General features: G+C 39.2%; 1 protein-coding gene across 7 annotated transcripts in view; it reads left to right on the top strand.

Annotated features, from left to right (window-relative positions):
- Nucleotides 1-19,444, top strand: part of mtd (mustard) — a 2,476,738-nt gene that overhangs the window by 1,513,572 nt on the left and 943,722 nt on the right. For 6 of the 7 annotated variants that reach the window (XM_067759878.1, XM_067759880.1, XM_067759879.1 and 3 more), the window contains one exon: nucleotides 12,397-12,587. In XM_067759878.1, the coding sequence (XP_067615979.1) occupies nucleotides 12,397-12,587 (191 nt within the window). The remainder of the gene's footprint in view (nucleotides 1-12,396; nucleotides 12,588-19,444) is intronic. The other variant, XM_067759877.1, reaches the window with a different exon arrangement.

Here is a 19,444-nt window from a genome sequence, read left to right as displayed (position 1 = left end):
TACAAGTAAACGCCGACGTAAGGCGCGTCAAGGCACCGACGCCACACACTAACGGGATCCGTCTAACGGAACACGGCGACAGAGCATCGCCTCAGCAATACAAGTAAACGCCGACGTAGGGCGCGACAGAGTATCGCCCAGCAAATACGAGTAGACGCCGACGCAAGGCGCAGCAGAGTAATACAAGTAAACGCCGACGTAAGGCGCGTCAAGGCACCGACGCCACACACTAACGGGATCCGTCTAACGGAACACGGCGACAGAGCATCGCCTCAGCAATACAAGTAAACGCCGACGTAGGGCGCGACAGAGTATCGCCCAGCAAATACGAGTAGACGCCGACGCAAGGCGCAGCAGAGTAATACAAGTAAACGCCGACGTAAGGCGCGTCAAGGCACCGACGCCACACACTAACGGGACCCAGCTAACGGAATACGGCCGGACCGCTAAGGCCCGCCACCGCAATCAAGGATACCGCAAGATAATCCAAGTGAAATTAAAAATGAAGTATATAAACACGTTTTATTTTATATGATAGAATTTATAACCAATAAAGAGAGTGAAGTTTATATTAAATCGATTTGCAAGGTGCCCCTTTAATACAAATTTATTGTAAACGAACCCTGGACACGGCGAGTATACCCCAGCAAATATCAAAGAAGCAACGGGGCACGAAAAAGCTTCGTTACAATGTCTTCCAGTCTTTTTTCACGTGGTTATTCCAAATCAAGATATCAAAACTGATGAATTATCACCAAATCACTAGGCACTAATTTAAAGGTACACAATGGCTAAAATAGGGGAAAAATCACCTCTGCAAGCGCTCTAGTATGTAGCTTTCGCGTCTTAAATTCGCCACTTTCGTGTTTTGCCGACTCTTTAAAAACAAGTAAGAAACTACTTGCGAAATCATTCCTAGTTGGCAAAATATTTTACCAATTTTAATATGCAAGAAACATTTTTAACAGTTATTTTGAAATAAAAAAAGTCAGATAGAAAGAATTGAAATTTACCACCTGATATTAAAAACGCATCTACAAATTTTGTATTAAATTTAAATATAATATCATTACATAAGTACATAACAACCACACTATATAAAAACACTGTGACATCATTCCCTCTCAAAAGCTAAACATTTAATGTGATGGCGCTTGCATACGCGCAATTTATGTTATCTACATCTGCTCGATAATTTACAACTTTCGATATATTTTGTTGTATGCGCAGCCCTTCTAATGTCAACCTTCTTCTTATTCTGTTATCCACGGCCAAAATCTTTACATTATCGAAATCAGCTGTGTGCTTGCAATCCGTCAGGTGCTGCGCTAAGGCTGTGGTGTTTTTATTGTTTTTTGCGTCTAGCCTGTGTTCATTTATTCTCGTGTTGACCGATATTTTTGTTTGTCCTATATATACCTTCCCGCAAAATTCCCCCTCTTTTCTCCCCCACATGTTATTTCGTAGATTACGTTGTATAGTTGCTCCTTTTTGATTTTGGTTTTGTTTTTGGTGTATATGTTTTGGATTGTGTGATTTGGTTTGTTTGCATAGCTTATGTTGTTGGCTTTAATCATTTTATGTAATGTGTTGTTGTCAGTTAGTTTTGGTATGTATGTGACGCCTGTGTATATTTTTCTATTGCTTTCTTCATTTGGTGTTGTTGTATTGTTACTCGTTTTTTGTTTAGTTTTGTTTCTCGCCGTGAGTATTAGACCGTGTATTATTTTATTTGGGTATCCATTTTTTTCAAGTATGATCTGAATCGTTTTCTTGTTCTCCTCCATGAACTCCCTGAACGAAAAAGGCACATACAAAACCGTAAGAAATGATCCCAATAGAATTGTCAATGACATGTACAAGATCCACAATATTGATGCAAAACTGAAGCAGTACTTAACATGCTCGGCTGCCACAGCCCCACAACTTTATAGCTTACCGAAAGTGCACAAGGAGAACACACCACTTCGCTCAATTTCATCCTCGATTAATGTTCCCTGCTCGAAACTATCCAAATTCGTGGGAAAATTTTAAAAAACATTATTTCCGAAAAATTCAATATTAAAAATTCAGTTCAATTAAAAGAAAAATAAAAGCTGTAACCATTGACGAGGATGAAATACTTATATCCCTAGACGTCGTATCACTATTTACGAATATCCCCATCCATCTAGAGATCAGCACAATTATGAAACAATGGTCGAATCTAGAAAATCATACTAAAATTACTAAAACCCAATTCCTCAATATACTAGAGTTCTGCCTGAGAGAAAACAACTACTTTGTATACGTTGTGTACGTTGTAACGCCCGAGATAGAATGAATGTTGCGTTATTTTTTCTGTTTTGTTTTCTGATAATTTAATTTATTGTTCTGTAAATTGAATTGAATTTTGTACGCATATTTGGTGAAATTTTCGTTTAAAACATTTTATTATTGTATCTTATTGTAATGCAAGTGGTTACATAATATTTTTGGTTTTTTCGTTCGATGCAAAGATAAGCAAATTTTTTGGTTTTCCTACTCTAGAGCAAGCAAAATATAGCTGGTCATGGGAAAAGCACGGACTCTCTAAATTTAAGCATGCAATAACAAGCGATTGTCCTTGTGCTTGCAAAAGCAAGGCGTACAGGAAACTGCAAGCGCTTAAAATTCTGTAGGAATGATTGCGATCCGTGGTATGATCACATCTTCGTCTTTGCTTTTACCGCTGATGATTGTTGCTTCGATTAAATTCGGTATTAATTTCTAAACGCAAAGTCCATTTGCACAATTTTGGTGATTTAAATTCCGAAGAAGCATGATTGGTGAGCCAATTTTCAAAGTTGATATATGCGCAGGCATTCCAGGTGGTTCTAAAGAGTTTAGAAATTCAATTGGATAATTCGTTTTCATAGGGAACACACACACTTAAATTGATGTTTTAAATATATAGATAGTTATAGATATACTGAAGCTAACAAATTTTTTTAACGGCGGCAGATTACTAAACGCCCAAAAGGCATAACAGCCAAACACAGCAATGCAGTCAAACTTTAGGTGTTAAAATAACTTAAGTTTGTACGGCAGCCATAGTTCTGAAAAATCCCATTTGTAGGGAAGGTGCCACGCCCCTTTTCCCCATTCCACATTTTACTGGTGGTGTTAGGACAACGTCATATAGCTCCTTACCACTTTTCATTATCCTACCATTACTACATCAAAAGATATGCAGTATGAAATATTCCATTTGTATTGGAGGTGCTACGCCCCGTTTTCCCAATCCCACATTTTCTTGGTGGTGTTAGGATTTGACCTCATATAACTCCTTACTGAATTTCAATGTTCTTGCATGTATACCTTCAAAGTTATGCAGTACCAAAGATACCATTTGTATGGGAGGTGCCACGCCCCTTTTATATATCGAAATTATTTTTAGCCTAAAACCTTCCCGTTGATCGAAGGAACCTATAACCAAAATTTGGTGATGATTGAAGTGTGGGAAATACGTTTCCATAGCGAACATACACACATACACAGAATTTGATTTTTATATTCTTATGGCTAAACCGATTTGGGATTTCAAAATCAACTAACCATCATCTCTCCTTCCTGTATCTTTCCTAAAAATTGCATGGCAGTCCGTTTATCCGTTCTCGAGTTAATGTACACTTCTTTTTATATATATAGAATAACTATTACCAGCAAGTTTATGGGATGCCGATGGGAAATCCTCTATCACCAACAATAGCAGATATATTCCTCGACAAAACTATTGACGATATCATCATTGAGCTAAAATCTAAAGACATAAATATAAAACACATAACGAAATATGTAGATGATATTTTCGTTATTGTTAGGGCAAAAGACGTAGACGAAATTCTAAAAACTTTCAACGAGCAACACAAAAAATTAAAATTTACACTAGAAAAGAAAAACATCACAAATTAGCTATTCTGGACTTGGAAATCCACAACATCGGAAACAAAGTAAAAACGAATTGGTACAAAAAAGCCGTGGCATCATCTAGAATGATCAACTACCAGTCAAACTACCCATGGAATCAAAAAAGAAATACAGTAATCAACTTTATTAACAAAGTTTACTCCTCGAGTGACCAGGAGTTCATGGAGGAGAACAAGAAAACGATTCAGATCATACTTGAAAAAAAAAAATGGATACCCAAATAAAATAATACACGGTCGAATACGCACGGCGAGAAACAAAACTAAACAAAAAACGAGTAACAATACAACAACACCAAATAAAGAAAGCAATAGTAAAATATACACAGGCGTCACATACATACCAAAACTAACTGACAACAACACATTACATAAAATTATTAAAGCCAACAACATAAGCTATGCAAACAAACCAAATCACACAATCCAAAACATATACACGAAAACCAAAGACAAAATCAAAAAGGAGCAAATACACAACGTAATCTACGAAATAACATGTGGGGGAGAAAAGAGGGGGAATTTTGCGGGATAGTATATATAGGACAAACAAAAATATCGGTCAACACGAGAATAAATGAACACAGGCTAGACGCAAAAAACAACAAAAACACCACAGCCTTAGCGCAGCACCTGACGGATTGCAAGCACACAGATTTTGGACGTGGAGAACAGAATAAGAAGAAGGTTGACATTAGAAGGGCTACGCGTATGCAAGCGCCATCACATTAAATGTTTAGCTTTTCAGAGGGAATGATGTCACAATGTTTTTATATTGTGTGGTTGTTATGTACTTATGTAATGATATTATATTTAAATTTAATACAAAATTTGTACATTAAGTAACAAAAAGATGTAAGTCCAATATGTTCAAAACTGTGTAACGTCTTATGATTAAGTTAATTTCCAACAATTTATATGTTTTTCGTTTTTGTACAATAAATAGAACTCCCCTGAGGAAGACGCAAAACAGCGTCGAAACCCGTAGGATGAAGAAGTAAACATTTGTTTTATTTTAAAGGAAAGCCGACCAGAAAGCTCAAAAAAGTACTATTATACAATTATAAAACTTGGCTCAATATACATAATTGGTAGAGTGCATTAAACATTTTCACAAATACCTCTACGGCCAGATCTTCCGCGTCAGGACAGATCACGCAGCGTTGAAATGGCTTCTGCAGTTCCGTAATCCAGAAGGACAATTGGCACGGTGGATCGAGCGGCTATAAAGCTATGACTTTTTCGGTTGAATTAAGAGGATATCAAAAGAAATCGCTAGACGCTGCCACTGATCAAGTCGATGTGGCTTCCAAAAAAATCTAATTTTTTTTTTGTCAAGTTCGAAAAAAATCGTAAAATGATCATTTGAGAATACTCTTTAATTAAGGTTGAGGTAATTCTACTATAATTTTCTCCCGCATCAAATTAAAGAAATCGCACAATAGGGGGTCTCCCTGTTTGAAACTTCGCTTAGTTTCGAACGGCTCGGAGAGGTGCTTTCCAATTCTAACTGAGCTTATGGTGTTGCTCAACGTCATTTTGCGCAACCGTATAAGTTTTGCGGGGAAACCACATTCAGACATAGGAGCATATAGGCAGCTCCTTTTCGTGCTATCGAAGGCGGTTTTAAAATAGACGAAGATGTGATGTGTGTCAACACATTTTTTTCAGGATTGGCGCATTGTGAAAATCTGATCGACGATAGGTTTACCGCGTCTGAAGGCGCACCTTAAATGCGAAGGCTGATTCCGCGATAGTTTGCTGTTTGCAGGAACCGCTTCTTTGTGGACTGGACACTTAGATTCCAATCGTCGGGTGCACTCGTCCAACCATATTTTGCAAAGAAGCTGATGCATGCGCCTTATGAGCTCCTCGCCACCGTATTTGAATAGCTCCGCAGGCAAGCCATTAGCGCCCGTGGCCACGGGGGGAACTTTATGTTTTGATGTCTTCCAGTCTTTTTTCACGTGGTTATTCCAAATCAAGATATCAAAACTTATGAATTATCACCAAATCACTAGGCACTAATTTAAAGGTCCACAATGGCTAAAATAGGGGAAAAATCACCTCTGCAAGCGCTCTAGTATGTAGCTTGCGCGTCTTAAATTCGCCACTGTCGTGTTTTACCGACTCTTTAAAAACAAGTAAGAAACTACTTTCGAAATCATTCCTACTTGGCAAAATATTTTACCAATTTTAATATGGAAGAAACGTTTTTAACAGTTATTTTCAAATCAAAAAGTCAGATAAAAGGAATTGAAAATTTACCACCTAATATTAAAAAAACATCTAAAAATTTTGTATTAAATTTAAATATAATATCATTACATAAGTACATAACAACCGCACTATATAAAAACACTGTGGCATCATTCCCTCTCAAAAGCTAAACATTTAATGTGATGGCGCTTGCATACGCGCAATTTATGCTATCTACATCTTATCGATAATTTACAACGTTCCATCTATTTTGTTGTATGCGCAGCCCTTCTAATATCAACCTTCTTCTTATTCTGTTCTCCACGTCCAAAATCCGTCAGGTGCTGCGCTAAGGCTGTGGTGTTTTTGTTGTTTTTTGCGTCTAACCTGTCTTCATTTATTCTCGTGTTGACCGATATTTTTGTTTGTCCTATGTATACCTTCCCGCAAAATTCCCCCTCTTTTCCTCCCTCACATGGTATTTCGTAGATTACGTTGTGTAGTTGCTCCTTTTTGATTTTGGTTTTGTTTTTGGTGTATATGTTTTGGATTGTGTGATTTGGTTTGTGTGCATAGCTTATGTTGTTGGCTTTAATCATTTTATGTAATGTGTTGTTGTCAGTTAGTTTTGGTATGTATGTGACGCCTGTGTATATTTTTCTATTGCTTTCTTCATTTGGTGTTGTTGTATTGTTACTCGTTTTTTGTTTAGTTTTGTTTCTCGCCGTGAGTATTAGACCGTGTATTATTTTATTTGGGTATCCATTTTGTTTCAAGTATGATCTGAATCGTTTTCTTGTTCTCCTCCATGAACTCCTTGAACGACAAAGGCACATACAAAACCATAAGAAAAGATCCCACCCAATATTTGTTGAGAAAAAACAATAGAATTGTCAATGACATATACAAGACCCACAATATTGATGCAAAACTGAAACAGTACTTAACATGCTCGGCTGCCACAGGCCCACGACTTTATGGCTTACCGAAAGTCCACAAGGAGAACACACCACAATTTCATGCTCGATTAATGTTCCCTGCTCGAAACTATCCAAATTCGTGGGAAAATTTTAAAAAACATTATTTCCGAAAAATTCAATATAAAAATTCAGTTCAATTAAAAGAAAAATAAAAGCTGTAACCATTGACGAGGATGAAATACTTATATCCCTAGACGTCGTATCACTGTTTACGAATATCTTCATCCATCTAGAGATCAGCACAATTATGAAACAATGGTCGAATCTAAAAAATCATACTAAAATTACTAAAACCCAATTCCTCAATATACTAGAGTTCTGCCTGAGAGAAAACAACTACTTTGTATACGACAACTAGCTTTACCAGGCGTATGTTGTAACGCCCGAGATAGAATGAATGTTGCGTTATTTTTTATGTTTTGTTTTCTGATAATTTAATTTATTGTTCTGTAAACTGAATTGAATTTTGTACGCATATTTGGTGAAATTGTCGTTTAAAACATTTTATTATTGTATCTTATTGTAATGCATGTGGTTACATACTATTTTTGGTTTTTTCGTTCGGTGCAAAGATAAGCAAATTTTTTGGTTTTCCTACTCTAGAGCAAGCAACATATAGCTGGTCATGGGAAAGCACGGACTCTCTAAATTTAAGCATTCAATAGCAAGCGATTGTCCTTGTGCTTGCAAAAGCAAGACGTACAGGAAACTGCAAGCGCTTAAAATTCTGTAGGAATGATTGGGATCCGTGATATGATCACATCTTCACCTTTGCTTTTACCGCTGATGATTGTTGCTTCGATTAAATTCGGTATTAATTTCTAAACGCGAAGTCCATTTGCACAATTTTGGTGGTTTAAATTCCAAAGAAGCATGATTGGTGAACCAATTTTCAAAGTTGATATATGCGCAGGCATTCCAGGTGGTTCTAAAGAGTTTAGCAATTCAATTGGATAATTTACAATTTTGTCTTCATCTGTAACTGGGTCGATCGATTTATATTTCGTCGCTTCACCAGGAAATAGGTTTTGAATGCGATCATTGATTTTGTTAACATGATCATTTTTGTGAGCGAAGATAGTTCGTTCGCATAGCCAAAAACAAAAACATTTAAATTTAAAATTCTTAGTTCTGAAATATGAAAAACTTTCGACTTGATCGAAGGAATCTACAGCCAAAATTTGGTGATGATTGATGTATGGGAAACACGTTTTCATAGGGAACACACACACAGAATTTGATTTTTATATATATATATAGATGTAGATAGACTGAAGCTAACAAATTTTTTTAACGGCGGCAGATTACTAAACGTCCAAAAGGCATAACAGCCAAACCCAACAATGCTGTCAAACTTTAGGTGTTAAAATAACTTAAGTTTGTACGGCAGCCATAGTTATGAAAAATCCCATTTGTAGGGAAGGTGCCACCCCCCTTTTCCCCATTCCACATTTTACTTTAGGTGTTAGGACAATCGTCTGGAGGTGTTAGGACAAAACGTCATATAGCTCCTTACCACTTTTCATTATCCTACCATTACTACATCAAGAGATATGCAGTATGATATATTCCATTGTTATTGGAGGTGCTACGCCCCGTTTTCCCAATCCCACATTTTCTTGGTGGTGTTAGGATTTGACCTCATATAGCTCCTTACTGAATTTCAATGTTCTGGCATGTATACCTTCAAAGTTATGCAGTACCAAAGATACCATTTGTATGGGAGGTGCCACGCCCCTTTTATATATCGAAATTATTTTTAGCCTAAAACCTTCCCGTTGATCGAAGGAACCTATAACCAAAATTTGGTGATGATTGAAGTGTGGGAAATACGTTTCCATAGCGAACATACACACATACACAGAATTTGATGTTTATATTCTTATGGCTAAGCCGATTTGGGATTTCAAAATCAACTAAGCATCATCTCTCCTTCCTGTATCTTTCCTAAAAAATTCATGGCAATCCTTCTATCCGTTCTCGAGTTATGAAGTGACAATCAAAATGTACACTTCTTTTTATATATATAGAATAACTATTACCAGCAAGTTTATGGGATGCCGATGGGAAATCCCCTATCACCAACAATAGCAGATATATTCCTCGACAAAACTATTGACGACAGCATCATTGAGCTAAAATCTAAAGACATAAATATATGAAACACATAACGAAATATGTAGATGCTATTTTCGCTATTGTTAGGGCAAAAGACGTAGACGAAATTCTTAAAACTTTCAACGAGCAACACAAAAATTTAAAATTTACACTAGAAAAAGAAAAACATCACAAATTAGCTATTCTGGACTTGGAAATCCACAACATAGGAAACAAAGTAAAAACGAATTGGTACAAAAAAGCCGTGGCATCATCTAGAATGATCAATTACCAGTCAAACCACCCATGGAATCAAAAAAGAAATACAGTAATCAACTTTATTAACAAAGTTTACTCCTCGAGTGATTTTCAGATCATACTTGAAAAAAAAAAATGGATACCCAAATAAAATAATACACGGTCGAATACGCACGGCGAGAAACAAAACTAAACAAAAAACGAGTAACAATAGAACAACACCAAATGAAGAAAGCAATAGTAAAATATACACAGGCGTCACATACATACCAAAACTAACTGACAACAACACATTACATAAAATTATTAAAGCCAACAACATAAGCTATGCAAACAAACCAAATCACACAATCCAAAACATATACACGAAAACCAAAGACAAAATCAAAAAGGAGCAACTACACAACGTAATCTACGAAATAACATGTGGGGGAGAGAAGAGGGGGAATTTTACCGGAAGGTATAAATAGGACAAACAAAAAGATCGGTCAACACGAGAATAAATGAACACAGGTTAGACGCAAAAAACAACAAAAACACCACAGCCTTAGCGCAGCACCTGACGGATTGCAAGCACACAGATTTTGGACGTGGAGAACAGAATAAGAAGAAGGTTGACGTTAGAAGGGCTACGCGTATGCAAGCGCCATCACATTAAATGTTTAGCTTTTCAGAGGGAATGATGTCACAATGTTTTTATATTGTGTGGTTGTTATGTACTTATTTAATGATATTATATTTAAATTTAATACAAAATTTGTGCATTAAGTAGCAAAAAGATGAAAGTCCAATATGTTCAAAACTGTGTATCGTCTTATGATTAAGTTAATTTCCAACAATTTATATGTTTTTCGTTTTTGTGTAATTAATATAATAATAATAAACATAGCAGCATATAGGCAGCTCCTTTTCGTGCTATCGAAGGCGGTTTTAAAATAGACGAAGATGTGATGTGTGTCAACACATTTTTTTCAGGATTGGCGCATTGTGAAAATCTGATCGACGATAGGTTTACCGCATCTGAAGGCGCACCTTAAATGCGATATTAAGAAGGCTGATTCCGCGATAGTTTGCTGTTTGCAGGAACCGCTTCTTTGTGGACTGGACACTTAGACTCCAATCGTCGGGTGCACTCGTCCGACCATATTTTGCAAAAAGCTTATGCATGCGTCTTATCAGCTCCTCGCCACCGTATTTGAATAGCTCCGCAGGCAAGCCATTAGCGCCCGTGGCCACGGGGGGAACTTTATGTTTTGATGTCTTCCAGTCTTTTTTCACGTGGTTATTTCAAATCAAGATATCAAAACTTATGAATTATCACCAAATCACTGGGCACTAATTTAAAGGTCCACAATGCCTAAAAAAGGGCAAAAATCACCTCTGCAAGCGCTCTAGTATGTAGCTTGCGCGTCTTAAATTCGCCACTGTCGTGTTTTGCCGACTCTTTAAAAACAAGTAAGAAACTACTTGCGAAATCATTGCTGCTTGGCAAAATATTTTACCAATTTTAATATGGAAGAAACGTTTTTAACAGTTATTTTCAAGTCAAAAAGTCAGATAGAAGGAATTGAAAATTTACCACCTAATATTAAAAACACATGCTTACGTATGCTTCATTAAAGAAAGATAAGACAAATCCGAGAAAATTTCTTCTAGATCACAAATCAGACAAGCATACGGACTTATCTATGGCGTTTACAGTGTTTTTGTGAAAGTAGGCATAGCGCCGTACCAGAAACAAGTAAGAAATGCCTAAAAACGGCAAAAATGCAAATTTTAACTATTATTTTTGACTTAATATTTAAGAAATCATGCGCTTAACACTGGTTTATAATAATTGAATATCCAGCTATAATGTTTGTTTAAGAGAAACTGAAAAGAATGAAACATTTCCTAGCGATGGTACCCTTTCGAAAACCGCCACGTAATCATCATCAGGCAATTTCGTAATATTATGTAAGGCATTGTGGATAAAACATGTGTGATAACGTCTGCATAGACGTCAAAATTACAAACAGAACGGATCACCTGATTTTTAATTGACTATCGCTGTCTCATTCTGTATCTCTTTCCATCACCCGCTGAAGATAGCCGGCCCTATGCGCCGCCATATTGAACACCCTGTAAAAATGCTAAAAAGTAACCATATTGCAAAATACCTATTAAAATTTTACTTTTATTTTAAAATTCAAAACCGTTGCGATCTAAGATGGTAGATAATATTTTACAACAGGGGTCGACTGCTAATGCACGTCCAAAAATGTCAGGAGAGGTATCAAAAGACGCGAACAAAATGTTGTCTGCTGAGTTTTAATGCATTTACATAAAAGAAGTGCTTAAGAAGCTTTTATCTTCTTTTTATTAATTACTAGAAGACCCGGCAGACGTTGTCCTGCCCTAAATTTGGCCTATCTGCCGCCCCCCCCCCCCCCCCCCCTCTTCACTTTTTCCTAATCCTTTTATTCACTCCTCCCTCCGTCTTTTTCGCTTCATCTATCTCCATGATGTGCTATACTTGATATCATTCGCTATAATATTTTTTATTCATAAGCAGGTTGTTTAATTAAATACCAAGCAATTACACGGAAGTATATCCGCACCACCTGAAAATATGAGTGCCACTGCGTATACGTAACATTTTATTATTACGTATAAACAAATAAAAAAAATTACAATAAAATAATATTGCGACTATAAACTGAGATATAACCTATCCTATCTCTCAAGTTACATCAAACTACACACGGGTGCAAAACAAATTCAAAATCTATTCAGTAGTTTAGGGGTCCATCGCGTCCAAAAATGTTGTGACACGTGTTTTTTATATATTAAGATTAATTGCGAAATACAAATTTATTTTGCTTGTGTGTGGGTAATTTTAATTCATATCAAAACTTTGCTCGTACTTTGTTTAGCAGAGAACATCTGTGGAAGCCAAAGAAAGTGATAAGACTGATGAGATCAATATAAAAGCCATAAAAATTGCTGACGATGCTGAAGAAGAGGATACGCATAAAATTCAGAATATTTGTGATGTACGTACCAGTCTAGATGAACGACGTAAAAGTTTATTAGATCATCACTGGGCTATACCAATCAAGGATCGGTAAGCAGTCGACATTGATTTACTTCAATTGTATATTTTGTTTTGCATGCATTCTTATGTATTTACGAATTTTACATTCGTTTCTAAGTGATTGTCTCGCTCGTCTTTATTTAATGGCTATTCGTCCGGAAATTTCGCTCACATAACTAATAAGAAAAAATTTATTCGTCCTGAAATTTTATGCATCGAAGTTTCCTGAATGAAAGGTTAGGTTAGGTTATGTTAAAGTGGCTGCCCGAGGGCACATCTAGGCCTGTGACATTAGGCCCGTTGTGATACCACAAAAATACACCATTACCTGTCCTGTCGAACCATTTTGAGGACCTGATAAAACTACCAGGTCCTTCACGTCATGCTCCACCACCTGGCTCAGATTATCTAGAAATGGAGCACCCAGAAAGCACTGCCGTGTGCTACTTAGTGCCGGGCAGTTGCAGATGAGGTGAACCACCGGTTCCTCCTCTTCATCCACTTTACAACTCCTGCAGCATCGACCATAAGGCGCTCGTAATCTTTATGCATGCTTGTCTATAAGGCAGTGCCCAGTTAGTGTCCCTATAAGTGTGTAAATTGTATCCCTACTTAGGTTGTACACGTGACGGTATCTTTTCTGATCCCATTTTGGCCAGGTTTCCTTCGATTCCCCAGTGTTTGTACCCATCTTTCGTCGGCTTGACGGTGGATGTGCTCTTTTAGCATTAGCATGCATGCGGCAAGGGGCATACCTAAGCGTTCTTGGCCAGGAAGAATCAGCCTGCTTGTACCCTGCTTGGCAAGTTCATCTGCGAAGCAGTTTCATTTGATGTTCCTATGTACCGGCACCCATGTGAGGTGTACACGGTTCCGTTGGGCCTTCTATTGAAGAGATCGGCGGCAGTTTAGTGTTAGTTCAGAATTGAACGAGTAGGAGCCAAGAGATTTTATGGCGGCCTGGATGTCGCTGAAAATGAGGATTTCTTTGCCGACATTGTGTGCCCCTATCGTAACTACGGCTTCCACGCTGCGGCCTGGAACACGCTGCAGTGATCTGGTAGTCTTAAGGAGAGCTGGAGGTCAAGATGCCTTGTGTATACTCCACCTCCAACTCTACTCCACCTCCGACTCTATACAATCATCTCTACTGGGAATGTTTATCATAAAATTGGTATCAGCAACTGTTGTGGTCGCACAGCATCCGTACTAGGAGGAAGAAAATTGTATTATTTTACTAGAGTGTCCTGTTGTTGTTGTTGTAGCAGTGTTTCGCCCCATCGAATAGGTGCGACCGATGACAAATTGTCATCAATATCCTCTAACGGGAGTCCAAGGAAACTTGCTGTTTCAACAGGGGTAGACCATAATGAAAAGGGCGTTAGAGGCGTTGGTTCTACAATACAGTTGAAGAGATGGTTGGTGTCATGTGGGGACACGTTACAAGCAGGACATATCGAGCCATAACCGCAGAAAGGGCTTAACCGGCCTAAACTTTAGATAGTAACGTGAAAGTTGGTGTGTATATAAGACTATATATAATTAACGTATACTAATGTGGGATTTTTTTGCATTTCTTTAATAATAATGGCGCATTTGGCGCTTACGCCCTTTTTGCTTTCCAAAAAAAAAAGACATCATTACTTGAAAGTGTCGGTTAAGCCAAAACTAAAATATTAAAAAATACACATTTGAAAACAATAAAACCAGTGGTTGGTGATGCAGATCAATGTTTTTATTCAGATTTCAAGACGGAATTCATATTTAAAGATGAGACTGATTAACAAATATTTTAAATTTACAACTTAACTAAGTTTTTCTAAATAAAAATTATATAACTAAGGTACAATATATTCATTTCACATTGCCGTCTTCTACATCAGTAACTGGTAATGTATCTGTGATAAAAGAGTTGTGTTTTAAGTTGAGGTACTCTCTGTGGAAAATTTCGGGAATTATATTTTTATCACAAAGTGATTTCAAATCTTAATAATTTGACGATGAATTTCTCTGTAAGCTCCTGTATAAACTAAAGTAGAAGGTCCCTACTTTCGTAGAAGTCTTTTGGGTAGTGGTTTCGGGATCCTCCTACCTCGTTTCCCAACACAAGTAGCTTCTTCAAGTATTTCCTCTGACGAATCGGTGTCGCTGCATGGCACTACTGCAACTTTATTTGAAATCTGGAACAATAGTTTGGCTATATTCATTATAATCCTTATTAAGAAAAATCTTAATCTAAAAAAATATCACCTGTGTTTGCAAGAAGTAAATATTTAAATTAAAAACACGAAAAAGCGAAACATGCACACCAAAATGTAAAAACTTTGTACTAAAATGACAAAATTTTCTCTGAAAAAAGGCTTAACCTACACATTGCGAGCACAAAAAATATAAACAAAATGTTTTGTGCACTTGAGCCAAAATTGGCTTATCTATAACTTCTTATCGGTATTCGTAGGACTTTAATTTTTTTGGAGCTGGTGCATATGGTAATGGCCTTTCGGTTTCCATCAAAAACAAAAATCAAAAATAATGTCGGTTAAGCCCTTTGTGCGGTTATGGCTTGACATGTTTTGTATGTCGGGGTTGATTCTGGATGGGTAAGAGTTTAACCTGTTACAGTATCCAGACCGAATTTGAGCTAGAGTGACTCGCGCTTCCCTAGGGAGTGTGCGTTCCTCTTCTTCAAGTTTAAGGTATAGTTCTTTGAGTACAGGATTCACCGGGCAATTCCTGGCATAAAGGCCGACGCCTTGTGGAGTTCACCAAGGACCTGCTTGTGTTTTTTTGCTTCATACGGCTGAGTTCTCCGGTGCGGTATTTCCTCGAAATGCTTACGTAGATGACTCCTTAAGTCCCTAGGCGGTGTTGGCTCATCAATAAGATGCCTGTTGGGATGTCCAGGATATTTAACAGGAACTGTTTGGTTAGCATCTCATTTCTCTCCCTGATGGGGAGTATTCTCGCCTCATTATGTAGATGGTGTTCTGGGGACATAAAAAGACAACCCGTGGCGGTTCTGAGGGCAGTATTTTGGCGGCCTGTAGCTTCTTCCAGTGAGTAGCCTTTAGGCTTGGCGACCATATCGCGGTCGCGTAGCATGCAATCGGTTAGCCAATTGCTTTGTAAGTGGTAATGGCGTTTCTTTATCTTCTCCCCAAGTACTGCCTGCAAGAGATTTGAGAATTTTATTTGGCTCTGGATTTACGGAACAATTGCGGCCGCATGCTCACCAAAATGTAGATCCTGATCAAACGTCACACCCAAGATTTTGAGGTGTAAGACAGTCGGTAGCGAGTGCCATTGACGTGGATGTTCAAAATGGTCGACATTTGGGACGCCCATGTTGTAAATAAGGTCGCCGATGATTTATTCAGTGATAATATAATTTTTCGCTAGGTGAAGAAACTGGAGAGATCAGGGAGGTAGCCGTTTATTTTGTTGCAAAGCTCATCGATCTGTGGGTCTGGGCTTGTGGCCATTATTGTGCAGTCATCGGCGTAGGAAACGATAGTAACTCCTTCTGGTGGCGAAGGTAGCTTTGATATGTAGAATTTAAACAAAAGTGGGAATAGGACACCACCCTGTGGCACCCCTTGTTTAATTCTTCTTGGTTTCGATGTTGTATTTATAAATTGCACCGATGCCTGCCGACCACCCAGATAATTTGCGGTCCACCTTTTAAGATTTGGGGAAGGGTAGACCCTTCCAGGTCTTGCAGTGGTTGACCGTATCAAAAGCTTCTGATAGGTCTAGCGCAACGAGTGCTGTTCTACGGTGGGGGTTTAGATTTAAACCGCCATTTATCTGGGTGCTAATGGCATTTAGCACGGTGGTTGTGCTATGACGTTTTCTAAACCCATACTGTAGACAGGCTAGTTGCAAATTTGCTTTGAAATAAGGGAGAAAAATGGCTTCAAGCATCTTGGCTACTGGCGATAGGAGAGATATCGGGTGAAATGAGTCTCCTATGTTAGCTGGTTTCCCAGGCTTTAGTAGCGGGACCACTTTGGCCATTTTCCATTTTTCGGGAATGACAAAAGTGGAAAGGAACAGGTTGAAGACATGTGCTAAATATTTGAAACCCTCGTTACTTAGGCTTTTAAGCATCGGCATGGCTTTGCCTTCTGGGCCCACTGCTTTAGATGGCTTAGCATGACCGATGACATCCTCAACCTCTTTGGCGGTGAAGGTAATTGGGGACGCGCTGAATTTATGTTTATGTGCGCGTCTGTTGGCCCCCCGTCTAACTTTGTCAACCGTAGAATGCATTATATATTGTCCGCAAAAAGCGCTCGCGCATTTTTTCGTAACCGACAGCACTTTATCGCCAAAGGCGATGGAAATTTTGACATTGTGCTTAGACCGATTCGATAGGGACTTTACGGTGGACCAAAGCTTACCCACACCGGCAGAGAGGTTAGAACTACTTAGATGCTCCCCCATTTCGCCCGCTTATGTTCATCCACAAGCAATCTGATGCGTTGGTTTTTATCCCTTATTTGGGGGTCGCCGGGATCAAGCTGTCTTATAAGGTCACGTTCTCTCGCTAAATTTGAGGCCGAGGCGGATTCAATGACCTTGCGGAAAGCACGCTCCCCTTGGCGAGCATCAGCCGGGATAGGGAGGGCAGCAAAGCGGCTGTCTGTAAAGGAATTGTATTCATCCCACTTTCCTTTTTTAAAGTTAATGAAAGTGCTTTTTTCGGTGACGATGAAGTCGGCGGTACGCTCGAGCGAAATAAGTATTGGCAGGTGGTGGGATGCTAGTGTTACCATCGGCTGCCAGTTGACGCAGTTTACGAGTCCTGCGCTCACGATTGATATATCTTGCGAACTGTTACAGCTTCCTACCATACGAGTGGGGGCGTCTCCGTTTTAGTGCAGAATGTCATTTCTTTTATTTGATCCGCCAACATCTCACCCCTGCTGTAGGCCTGCAATTTTGAATGCCATAGATCGTGATGGGCATTGAAATCGCCTAAGATAATGCGACTATCGCCAGTGAGTAAGCGCTGATATTAGAGCGGTATCCACTGGGGCAACAGGTGGAAGGAGGGATGTAGATGTTCATGATTTCTAGGTTTACATCGCCTGACTGGACATATAAGCCGTGACGTTTTAAGATGCTGCCGATGTCGGGATCAAGAGCGAACGCTGCGAGAAAAACGTTAGTTGTTAAATCGGAGCACAACTCAAGGTGGACAGCTTTTGTAGAGAAACATACAAAACGGCCACGTAACCTTTTAGTAGGGTGTGAGACCTTAGCATAGAGGCTTTTACGTGAAAAGGCCCCGCAAAGTCAACACCGGTGATAGTAAAAGGCGGAGCATAAGTGCACCGTTCCGGGGGTAATGCTGCCATGATTTGCGAGCGCACCTGCTGCATATGGAGAGTACAGGTCTTACATTGGAGTATACATTTCTTTATAAGGGGTTTGAGCCGAAGGATATAGACTTCCACCTTGGCATTGTTGCAAGAGACGTGCCTCGGCATAGAGAAATAGTTCATGCAGGAACTTAATATAAATAGTCGCGAATCGCGATTTTTCCGGGATGATGATGGGGTGTCGTTCATTAAACGGCTTGGTCGAATGGGCTAATCTCCCATTCACCCGAAGCAGGCCATCTTTATCGAGCGATGGACTAAGATCCGAGAGGCGGCTTTGTTTGTCTATCACCTAAGAGTTTTCTAAACACGCCTTTTCATGGGCAAAGGAGCGGGTTTGCTTCAAGGCTATAATTTTACATTTCGCTTTATGGAGATCATCGTAAGAGAGAGTGGAGGACACGGAATGTGTGCCTTCTGTTCGATGAATCAGGTTGCGGATGAATTTTAAGACATATGCCATTACCCTAAGGGCTCGTGAAAAAGAGGAGAATCGGTCGAGAAAATCCGGTTCATCTCCGGTGGGTTGGTGTTTCGTACAATGCGTTTTGGCCAGGCTTCCGGGGGCAAAGTCAGCCACTCAGGGCCATTCCACCATAACGGAGAACTAGCCAAGTCGATGGATTTACATTCTCGAGTACCCAGGTCCGCTGGGTTGTCGCGCGTGCCGACATGTTTCCATGACGCATTTCCGACGAGATCCATTATTTCAGCGGTGCGGCTAGAGACAAAGGTCTTCTAAGTATAGGGGGTTTTTCCAGCCATGCTAGAACCATTTCCGAGTCAGACCACAGTATTACTTTTGTAATCGAGAGGTTGAGGTTTGACGGGACGACAGCGACGAGACGTGCCAAAAGAAGAGCCGGGCATAGTTCTAGCCTTGGCAGGCTGGAAGTGCGAAGGGGTGTAACTTTGCCCTTGGAAACCAAGATATGGGAGGAGGTACTGGTATCGTGAGTGGTCCGAAAATATATATTAGCGCAGTATGCATTTTCCGATGGGTCACGGAATCCATGCAGTTCTAATTGCTGGTTGGGGTTATAGTTGACCCATCGGGCGATCTTAATGTTCGAGATACCGTACACATTTTTTGTGAATTGAGACCACTTTATCATACGGAGGGGTTTAACTTCTTCATCTCAGTCGGTTCCGTCTATCCACAACTCTTGGAGGATAATCTTTGCATGAATCATCGGCGTAAGCCACCCTGCGGGGTCAAAAGTTTAGCGACAGAGGAGAGGATCTGACGCTTTGTCCTAGCAGACGACAGGGGTATAGAGTCGACTGTATACGAGAAGGTGTCGGTGAGGGCGTTCCATTGAATGCCGAGAGTTTTGGCGTTACTCGTTTTCTCGAACTCTAGGAGATTTGTGTCGAGCAAGTCCTCTTTGTCGACATCTTTCAGAATACTAAGGTGGTTGGTCGTTATTTTTCGTAATGGGAATCCTGCTGAACCGAGCGCTTGGATGACTTGAGAGAGAGAATATCATCTTCAGCCGA

The sequence above is a fragment of the Eurosta solidaginis genome, chromosome 1 (assembly GCF_040869045.1).
Source record: "Eurosta solidaginis isolate ZX-2024a chromosome 1, ASM4086904v1, whole genome shotgun sequence".
Taxonomy (NCBI): Eukaryota; Metazoa; Arthropoda; class Insecta; order Diptera; family Tephritidae; genus Eurosta; species Eurosta solidaginis.
This window is presented reverse-complemented; position numbering and strand designations above follow the sequence as displayed.